This window comes from Rhinolophus sinicus, linkage group LG01 (assembly GCF_036562045.2).
Source record: "Rhinolophus sinicus isolate RSC01 linkage group LG01, ASM3656204v1, whole genome shotgun sequence".
Classification (NCBI taxonomy): Eukaryota; Metazoa; Chordata; class Mammalia; order Chiroptera; family Rhinolophidae; genus Rhinolophus; species Rhinolophus sinicus.
Window position 1 is genome coordinate 2,576,434 of NC_133751.1, and position 10,149 is coordinate 2,586,582.

Below are 10,149 nucleotides of genomic sequence, written 5' to 3' on the forward strand. Positions count from 1 at the left end.
TGCACAGCAATTGTTCCTTCTCTGATAATAAAATGCTGATTAGAACTTCTTTGCAAAGCAGTCGTTAAAATTAACAAAACTCCTACTTCTAATTTATCAAGAACTAGGTCTATAAAATTAGAAGTCATTGTTCCATTGTCAGCACCTAGCTGGAAACCCACATTAATGCTGAAATGACCAGGGGCTCAACACAGAACCACTGCGAGAAAGCCCCTACATTCCCTCATTTTATGGGTGTCCAGTGAGCCCTAACTTTGAAGAAAAACTCCTTGCACACAGATGTTTTCCTAAACCCAGGCTGAATAAATGCCCAGCAGTAGTGTTACTAGTTCACCATTTGCTGTGAGGGTGTAAAGGGAAAGCAGCTGCACACGCCAGGCCTCGAGGCTGGAGCGGACTTTATTTTCGCAGGCAAGGGTGCAGCAGACGATGTGAGGATGGCCTGCAAGCCGGGCTCTCAGTGGCGAGGTGACTCTCGTCCGGAAGAGGGCTGAGGCAGCCTGAACTTGGAGAGGTGCAGGTTTAGGTCTGTGAAGGTGTACGGGGTGTACTCATGATGCTGCAGGTTCTTGTAGGAGGTGTTGTCGAACGGCTCGGGGGGCGCGGCGGCCTGCGCAGGCTCTGTGGGGGAACACACGCATGAGCTTTGGAACAAGAACGGCCTTCTGTGCAACCCACACCCCAGGCACTCTCCGTACCCCGACCTGGCATGAGCAAGGTTCTAACCAGAAAAGAAAAGCTGCGGAAGCAACAGCATCTTCAAAAGCAAAAGGAAGGAATTAGCTGAAAGTTTCTTCTAAGACATGCAACCCGCAGGACGTAGGGAATGGAACGGTGGTTACAACGCGTCTTAACATTGCCCTCCGTGGATCCTTTCCAATCGCAGCCCTGGGGCTCCCAGAACATTATGGAGGGACTTTCGGGTCACGTACAGATGCAGAAAAAAAATGAGATATATTAGAATCTGTCTAAAACAGAAACAAACATTTTATAGAAGAAAAATTTCAAAAGCAGAGGCTAAGTCTCTGAATACAAAAGAATTAGATAAACTCCAACTGTTTTAATAATAACAACACAGTTAAGGGGGGCTGGAAATGAGATGCATAGTTTTTAACTTTTTTGAAAAAGTTGTTGCTATACTTTAGACTAAAAAGTACTACTTTAGCTTTATTTCTTTAAGTGGGAAAAAGAATTGAGATCCATACACCTAGACATTTGGTACTGAAAACTGAAGTGTGTGGTTGAAGCAAAAGAAAACCTGCTCTCCTGTAGTGGGGGTCACGTAAAATGACACGGAATAAAGGTCGCGTGGGATGACGGCTAAGGTTTGGGTTACGTCCCTACTGGCCCTAACTTGTCACTGGAGCTCTGTCAACTTCTACTCAGGATGCACAAGAGAACTTACATGCATTTCCCACTATTTGAATTCATACCAAAAGTTTTCGTTGCTGTTGTATTACACAAAAATGATCTCATTTAAAGAGCTGCCATCTTTCCAATCTCAGTGAGTGGAGTGTCTCCGATGTTTGTGGGGACACCACAACGCATGCATTATTAAGTTGGTACAGAAGGCGACACAGAGAAGGGACACGTGGTCTAGAGAACTTATCAAAAACCGGTCCACCGGCAAGGCACGGAGCCACCTGGATGTGGTGACACTCAGTCCCCCACAGACACAGCCCCTGCGCTCCTAGGACCCTCGTTAGCCTCCGAAGGGCAAGGAGAATACTGGAAAAATCCCACATTCATGAAAAATTGGAAGCACATTGTTTTCAAGAGGGTTTGCGATCTGAAGCCCCCAATTCTCTGTGTTTTCTCCTGGAGGCTCTGGCATTCCTCTCCCATGTCCAGCAGCGTGACTGAAACAGGAGGTCAGTAAGGCACTTGTCGAGGTCTTGAGGAGTCTGGTAAGCACTGGCACTTGTGTGTTAACAACAGATGGAGAAAATGGAGGGGAGAAAACACACAAATGCTGTCAACATAACACAAACAGTGACAATAATCGCCAGGTAACATCAATTGGGCACAGGGGTGGCTTTAAAAGAATGAAGAGCAGACAGGAAGGGGCTGGGTTAGTAATGCATTTGAAAGACGTCTCGGAGAGCCACAGATCCTGAAACTGGGGACCTCCTTCCCTGTTCTGCTGTGACCTTCCTAAAACACATTGTTTTATAAAGTTCACTGCACAAGAAAATGGTAACATAAAAGGAATAAATGTTTCCCTTTAAAAATCTGAGGTAGCCAAAAAGCCCTTCATAAAAATTCAGAACAGAAAACTAAAGCGCCCACCGTGTTTGCCAGGTAAGGGAGAAGCAAGCACCCAGAGAGGACTTGGCCAGTCCACGCTGCCTCCGGCCACTTCCGACTAAGTCCTAAAATGCGGGTTCCCTTAGGCATAAGGACGCTCAGAGCGATCAGGGCAGCTGACCTGAGGGCATGAGGCCAATGTGGCTACTGCCCTCCCCCCACGGGACTCAGACAGGACCCCCTCTGCTCAGTGCGCTGCAAGTTCAGGAAGTGGACACTGGCACACCCTCGAAAGTGAAAGGTGCTGCTGTTACACCGCCAGTTTTCAGGATTATCCCGCTTCCGGGACAGCCAAGAGGGCCAATAAATCACAGCTAATACACTGCGTGTGTTTCAGGGGTCTGTGTACGAAGCGTGTGCTACTCGTAATCAGGACAGCCGCCTCTGCTTAGCGGAGGGGGTCCTGGGCTGCGCGGCTGCTCTGACTAACGGTCACACTTGCTGGCACCCCACAGGTGTCGTGTAACCACCCAAGGACAAGGAGAGCGCGACAGTCGAGGCATGTACCCTGGGCGCCGGCCTGCTCGTCCACCGCGCTCGCCGAGGCCGCCGTGGTTTCGCTCTTGGCCTCAAGCTTTAGTGCTGTCGTCTTTTCCTCCAAAACGTCTTTATTACCAACAGGAACTGGCTTCAGATGTTTTATTGGTACCTGATCTTCCAAAATCTCTTCTTTAGCCTTCAGGATTCCTGCCGTTACCTGCTTCCCCAGGCTCTCTTTTTGGAAGAGGGGAAAAGCCACGTCCCCATCAGACTCCGGGATGCGGTCTCCGGGACGTCCCTCCCTGGTCTCAGGAGGAGTCGCTTGCAGCTGTCTTCCTGCGGCGGTTTTTTCTGTCAGTCGCGGGGACACCGGGCTGCCATTCAGTTGTGCAGATAATCCCGACTTCGTATGGTCAGATGCGATTTTTTTAACTTCAAATGGCTCTTGGCTCTCTTTCTCTATTTTATTTAACCTAACTACTTTCTGCAGCTTTTTTTCCTTTACATTTTGCACCAGAAACTCTTCATCTACTTGTGACTTGGGTACCACGGGTTTTGGTTCAGCATCTTTTCTGTCCTTTAATGGCTTGGTGGGGGTCACCTTCTTCTTCGTCTGACGGGGCTTCTCTGGAGAGCTGAGGTCCAGATGTGGCTGTGGGGACCAGGCCTTCTCTTTTGTTGATATTGAAGTTTGGGGCGCTTTGTTTTCAAAGGCACGGGAGGCCCCTGGTTTTGGAACCATTCCTTGGCCTTTGCTCGTCACCTGAGAATCAACTTGGGAGCTAGCCTCCTCCTCGTCGGACTCTGAATCTGAGGAGCTGGACGAAGACGAAGACGAAGACGAAGGCGAGCTGCCCGGGCCTCTCCTGCTCTTCTCAAGAGCTTCGGAACCGGAGCCCTGCTTTCGGAATGAAGGTGGAACTTTCTGAGGAAACTCTACCAAAGTCTTTCTTGACAGAAACGTTGGAACCCCTGCATCTGTGAACTGCAGGTTGTCACTGGGGTCAGGGCCAGCTACCGTCCCACCGCGATTCACCAGTGACGAGTAAGAACCGGGAGAACTTAAGTGTTTAGATAATTCGGCAGCTGCTGGGGTGGTTAGTAGCTTGCCCTTCTTGTTTGGTTCCACTACATCTAGGAAACGGCATAAAGAGGAATATGATTTTTAATATTTAGTAAAACAATCTAAATTCATCACAGCACAGACATTTCATCATATACCAACTTGTTATTTGTATCTTCCACGTAATCATCCTCAGACACGTTCTACGGAAACCCACTCTTTAGTGAAAGCCACGCCACAAGAGAACAGGAAGAAATGTAGATGATTTTCTCTGGAACTGGAAAATTTAAAAACGGGGACTTTTAACAACAGGAGTGACAAACTTGTTTCTATTTTTCACAAGAGAGCTTCTTTGATGATAATTATTTTTAAACTATTATTTCATCCAAATTTAAGATCAAGTATGATAAAAGACATTTTCAGATGACTTCAATAGTCATCTTTACAATTACAAATGTATAATTTGAAAATTACAAATGTATAATTTTTTAGATGTCTCAAAAACTGGTGCTTCTCAAATATTAAAAAAGTTATCCATGTCGTATGAACTTTCTGAACAAAGCAGCAAAGCAAAAGCAGAGACAAGAGCCTGGTGGGCTGGGTGTGCACATACACGTGTTTGGGGGTCGGGGATGATGGAGTGCAAGTGTAGCTGCTCTGAGAGGAAGAAAGGCTTCCAAACCACAAGCCACCTGGGGATTTCTTCAGCCAAAGAAAGCAAAAGGATTGCAAGGCCAAAAATGTCTAAAATAATTTAATGTCATATACACATCGTTGGACACAACAGGTTTTAAACTGTAAAAAATAAATAAATAAATAGAATAGTGCTAACACAAAAGCCTTATATTTTGTAGTCAATTAGGAAAACATGAAATCATATAGCCCATTGATTAGAGCTAATTCCAATTTTCTCAGGCGGCAAATCTTCTCTAATCATACAGATTAGAAGAAAAATAAAGGATAAGTTTTTATAAATTAAAATTACTTTTCAAATCTAAAGCAAAATTTTAAAAAATATTACAAATGATCAAACTCTAAACCCAATTTTCATTAAGCCTAGGAGTCTATATTCTGCTGTCTTACACTAAAAAGATTTCAGTCCTACTTCTCTAAAGTGGAAAGAAATGCATCCCTAGCTTTACTTTCTTAACAGTCCAAAACGTTTTAATTGTTTTCTGAACTCAGGGACTTGCATAAAACAGAATGACAGAAAATGATCAAAGAAAATGGAGGAACAGCCAAAAAGCAGGTATGGACCAGGGAGGTTCACGAGCAACGTGCGGGGGCAGGACTGAACAGCTAGAGAGTGGGAGACTTCCAAACTGTCACCTCTCCACCTTCCCCACCACCTCATCCCGCCAATGCCTGGTCCTATGGCTTCGTGCCAGCCCAGACCCAGCACTCTGACCCCCCAAGCGGGTGCAGACGCAGGTAACTCTCAGAACCCACGGCGCTCCAGGACCATGGTGAACAGAGAAACGAGGTAAAGAAGCGCATACCCTTGAACGCTCCCTTCTGTCTCTCTAAACCATATTTGATGCACCTCAGAAACTCCAACGGCAAGGTGTAAGATGTGCTGGCCTCAAAACCCCAACAGCCTCTCACCTGGGTCATTAATCCACTTTTATGTTGAGCATAAACTTTTCAAGTATGAAAAATTAACTTAGGCAACTCAACATCAAAACCCCCGAACAATCCAATGAAAAAATGGGCAGAGGACCTGAACAGGCATTTCTCCAAAGAGGACACAGATGGCCAATAGGTATATGAAAAGAGCTCAATGTCATTTATTATCTGAGAACCACAATGAGACATCACTCGTCAGAATTGCTGTTATCAAAAGAGAATTACAAGTGCTGGTGAGGATGTGGAGAGAACGGACCCCTCGTGCACTGTTGATGGGAATGTAAATTGGTGCAGCCGCTGTGGAAAACAGTGTGGAGGGTCCTCAAAAAATTAAAAACAGAGCTGCCATATGATCCAGCAATTCCACTTCTGGGTGTTTATCCAAAGAAAAATGAAAACACTAATTTGAAAAGCTATCTGCACCCCTGTGTTCATTCAGCATTATGTACAATAGCCAAGATATGGAAGCAACCTAAGTGTCCACTGATAGACGACTGGATACGAAGATGTGGTACATACACAAAATAGAACATTACTCAGCCATAAAAAAGAATGAAATCTTGCCATTTACAACATGGACGGACATAGAGGACATTATGCAAAGTGAAATAAGACATACAAAGACCAATACTGTATAATTTCACTTATATGAGGACTCTAAAAAAGAAAACAAACAAACAAACAAACAAAATGAAACAAACTCATAGACACCGAGAACAAACTGATGGTTGCCAGAGGGGAGCGGGGTAGGGTGCCAGGCGGAAAAGGAGTCAAAAAAAGGCAAAACTTAACACAAGGCTTATCTTAGAAAGGCTGCTTTGCATAGAAAAATTTTCCTGCATCTTCCAAAATTTGTTGTGCAGATTTTTAAAATTGTAAATAAGTTATTCAAACCACATTATACGTTGATGTATCACCTACTGAAAATGGAAAGAAAATTTCAGATGGGATTAACAATAACATAATTTAGAAATTCTGTCTGGAAAAGAAACTTCTGGCATACGAAGTAAGAACGTTGTGCAGTTGCCCATCGCACTAAGCTGCTGGGCGCGTCCCCGGGGAGGCCAGCACACTGACCCACAGTTGTGCACGCTGCTTTTCAGCGAGAGCCAATCTCTGGCCTGCTGCAGCTCAGGCCCAGCGAACGTCCTCCGTGCGACTCAGAGGAAGCTTGCCACAATGACCTGGAGATGCCACCAGTAAGTAACTGCTGCCCTGAAGTGCCAGCGCCCAGGCCAGGTCTGCACTCAGTAGTGCGGAAAGATGTCCCCGGAAGATGGCCCTGTCACGTCGAAGAGCAATGGCTCACACTTTGAACGTCAGCATGACTTTACCTACTTGTTTTCACGAAATCTCCTATGTCTGTCTGGAGGCAGCATGCCGATCTACTCTGACAAAGCTGTAGCTTGGTAGTGACTTTCCTTGAAAGACCAACATAGCAAAACACACCCACCACTGGCAGGTTCAACCGGGCAATGTGCCCCTGCGGGCACAGAGCATTTGTGTCTTGCGCTTACCAATCCCTGACACTTCGGGGGAAATGCTGACGCCTGCACACATCAATTCAGAAGTATTCTTTCTTTTTCTTCACACAGGGGTTACTATTTTTTAACTCTGAGATACACATGTAACGTGCATTATAGAGAGTGTAGTTCTGAAAACCGCGCACCTGACCGCACCTGTGATTCGCAGGCACGTGCACGCACCACACCTCTCACCCCGTCTCACATGGACCCAGCGAGGTGGGCACGAGGGAACCAGGACCCAGGTGGCCTGCAGGACCTGTCATGTCCAGAGGCAGAAGCTACATGACCTTAAGGCTACCTCCCGGCTCAGTGTCCCCTCCGCATAACTGCACCCATCACTGTCACGGGATGAAGCGTCCATTTCCACTCACACACGAGTACGTTTCTGAAAAGGGGAACCTTTGGCTCTGCCCTGATATTTTAAAATTCATTCATCCAATTTCATAAACCTATGAAGTATGATTGCAGATATAAGACGAAAACTCACAAGGGCAAGGATAATACTAGCAACAAAACTCAACTGCTCATTCATCAGTAAACACTGAAAGAACGTCAGAAACATGCCAGACACAACACAAAATTTTACTGACATTCTTGTAAACATGCTTTAGGGGTGATAATGGTATTATGTTTATGTCAAAAAAAAAAAAAAGAAAAATCCTTGTGTTTAAGAGACCTATTTAAAAACTCATGGATTAAAAGAAAAAAGAGAACCCTAGATTTAAAAATGAGGCAGATACAGGACAGAATTAAATACTGTTCCTGTCGAAATCAGGCCTCCCGTCCAAGGGGCCGAAGACACCACCAGGGAGGTGCGTCTCCCAGTGGGGACCCATGGCGTGTGAAGATAGCGGGCTGGCACTCTCAAGCGAGTGCCAACTTCTTATAACCCACCAATGTTTCTGTGTACAGACCAAAGAGGGACAAAACAAAAGAATCTAAACACTTTCAAACTGAGGAAATGGTGTTACGATAAAAATAAGACAAATTCAAATGATCACTCTAAATCCCCAATGAAGCTGATACATGTGCAACGAAACTGTACATATTTCATGTGTTAAATTTTAAGTTATCTAAGGCTTCATCAATTAAGACTAAATGCAATGGACCTGTACTACAATCCATTATTAATAATGAGCGTGCAGTAAAAGGAGACTGTTGCATTTCCTATTTTCCTTCAATGAGGATATGCTACATTGGTATTCAGGGAGGGAAAGTAAAGTGAAAACACGATAAAAGTCAAAATGACTATGGAAAGAATTGGGAACAGATCAGACATCACATGCTCCATTAACGTGAGTAATAATGAGAAATGGTGCCTGCTCTTAACTCTCTGCAGTCACAAAATGATGCTTGCAATCCTGGACTGTGGCCGAGCAAAGCCTGAGAAACCATAGATCAGTCTCAAAACACTGAAAAAAGTCACAATCAGGGGAAGAAAAACAAGGTGGGGTTCACAGCTACCTCCCGGGAGTACAGGGTCTGTCGTAGGGCCATCTAAATGCCACCGAGCCTTTATACTCTGCATCCATTGCTACAAATCAGAGTTTGGCATTTAGAAAATACGGACAGAACCAGGTCAGGGCTAAATGTTGAGTCAAAGACTGTTACAGTACTGACGTGTTTGGTCTAAACTGTTACAGATCTTAAGTCTGATTACAATCTGGATGCTGCTGGAAAGGAGGAACCCTAAATTACATTGCTAGTAAAACTTCTTTCTATGTGTGGCAAGCTGACTGATTTATTACTTTGCGTTCTTCTCCCCTAGCGACTACCATTAAATCTTACTTTTTGGTGGACTTTGCTTCTTAGGATTTGGTGGCTGTTCCTTGTCACTCTTTCCTGATTCTGTGGAGAGAGAAACTGCAGGAGCAAGTCCTCGAACCATTCGTCCTTCTAGGAGCATAGTCTGACAACAAAATGAACAAATATGGGTATTTTAGAATAATACCATTTACAATAGCCATTACTACATACAAATACCATATATTATTATTACATATGAATGTCTTGGATTCTTATGGCATATTTCTAATGGTTATTACAATTTCACAACACGTGCATTATGGAAATTGTGGAAAATACAAAAAAGCTGCAAGAAAAAAAGCACCTGAGTTCAAGGACAGTCGCTATTGACATTTGGGTGCTTCTCCAACCAGACCTTCTCCTGTGCATACTTTTTTGTAGTCTCCAATTACCTATTAACCTACCAAATACTATGATTCTTTTTATAAAATGTTTTCGTATACTTAGAAAGTAAATTAGAATAAATACTATCTGGCAATTAAAAATGATGTAGATAAAAAAATCATTGCTTCAAAATTGTTTACAGTCTACCATACATAAGTGGCAAACATTTTAGAAACTGTTAATTCACTCAGCATATATTCACGACCGCCTACTGTGTGCTGAGCTCTGTTCTAGATGTTCCACGGAGAACCGAGGGGCCTATCATGAAGGGGAAAAGAGTTATTTTTTATGTCAACAGATTTCCCCGCTGCGCTTTATTTTGCAATGAATAGTTACCGCCTTGTAATCAGAGCTCCTTGTAACGGTAAATGTAGTGAAGTGGCCTTAGCTTTTACATACGGAGAAAGAAAGCCCTTCTTTCTTCCCTTTTCATAGACGAGGTAATGTGAACTGGCTTCTCAGTATCTGCCCAACAAGTCATCGGGTCAGCCAGGCTCCCAGACGCTCCCTCTTCCCTCTCCCGCTCGATGAGACGCCGTCCTGAGCGGTTCTGACAGAGCGCGGCGGCCTGCGACACCTGGGCGCCCACACCTGTCCGTGCCCCCCCCCCCCCGCCGCAGGCTCGCCAGGAGATTCGGCCCAGCGGGCGCGCGTCCGGGGTCGGGGGTCTGCTCACCCGCCCCTGTCCGCGCCCCGAGCCCTCTCCTCCGCCCGGGAGCCGGGTCAGTGCCCCCACCAGGGCGGCCGGAGTTGGCCGTCCGGGCTGCGCTCGTCGTCCGGGCTCTAAGCTTGCTCCCTGGCGCTGGCCCGGCTCCCCTTTACCTTCAGAACCCAGGCTCGTCCTTGCCGCAGCAGGAGGGCCGCCATCGCGGTGACTCCGGGGCGGGCCGGGCTCGGAACAGGCGGGGCGGAGGCTGGGCAGGGCAGAGGTCGCACCCAGACAGACGCGGCCGCTGC

At 45.7% G+C, this 10,149-nt stretch overlaps 1 protein-coding gene across 3 annotated transcripts; it reads right to left on the bottom strand.

The window, feature by feature from the left end:
* Positions 1–381: 381 nt before the first annotated feature.
* On the bottom strand, positions 382–10,149 carry NDUFV3 (NADH:ubiquinone oxidoreductase subunit V3). Of its 3 annotated transcripts, XR_012493768.1 has the most exons (5): positions 10,015–10,149; positions 8,791–8,911; positions 2,815–3,921; positions 727–916; positions 495–621 (listed from the first exon to the last, which is right to left on the bottom strand). XR_012493768.1 is itself a non-coding variant. In XM_019745671.2 (4 exons), the coding sequence occupies exons 1-4, from the start codon at positions 10,057–10,059 to the stop codon at positions 458–460; spliced, it is 1,437 nt and encodes a 478-aa protein (XP_019601230.2). In that variant the 5' UTR covers positions 10,060–10,149; the 3' UTR covers positions 382–457. The 3 variants fall into 3 exon arrangements, 2 of the variants coding, with proteins under 2 accessions (XP_019601230.2, XP_019601232.2); XM_019745671.2 differs by lacking the exon at positions 727–916 and having other exon boundaries at positions 382–621; XM_019745673.2 differs by lacking the exons at positions 727–916; positions 2,815–3,921 and having other exon boundaries at positions 382–621.

Bases quoted from the DNA above. Each gene is read 5' to 3' on its own strand.
- NDUFV3 (XM_019745671.2), bottom strand. From the start codon at position 10,059: ATGGCGGCCCTCCTGCTGCGGCAAGGACGAGCCTGGGTTCTGAAG. The intron at 3,922-8,790 runs GTAAGATTTAAT...GCCGTTTCCTAG, and splicing joins GAAGCAAAGTCCACCAAAAA to ATGTAGTGGAACCAAACAAG. The intron at 622-2,814 runs GTACATGCCTCG...GTTCCCCCACAG, and splicing joins CGAGCAGGCCGGCGCCCAGG to AGCCTGCGCAGGCCGCCGCG.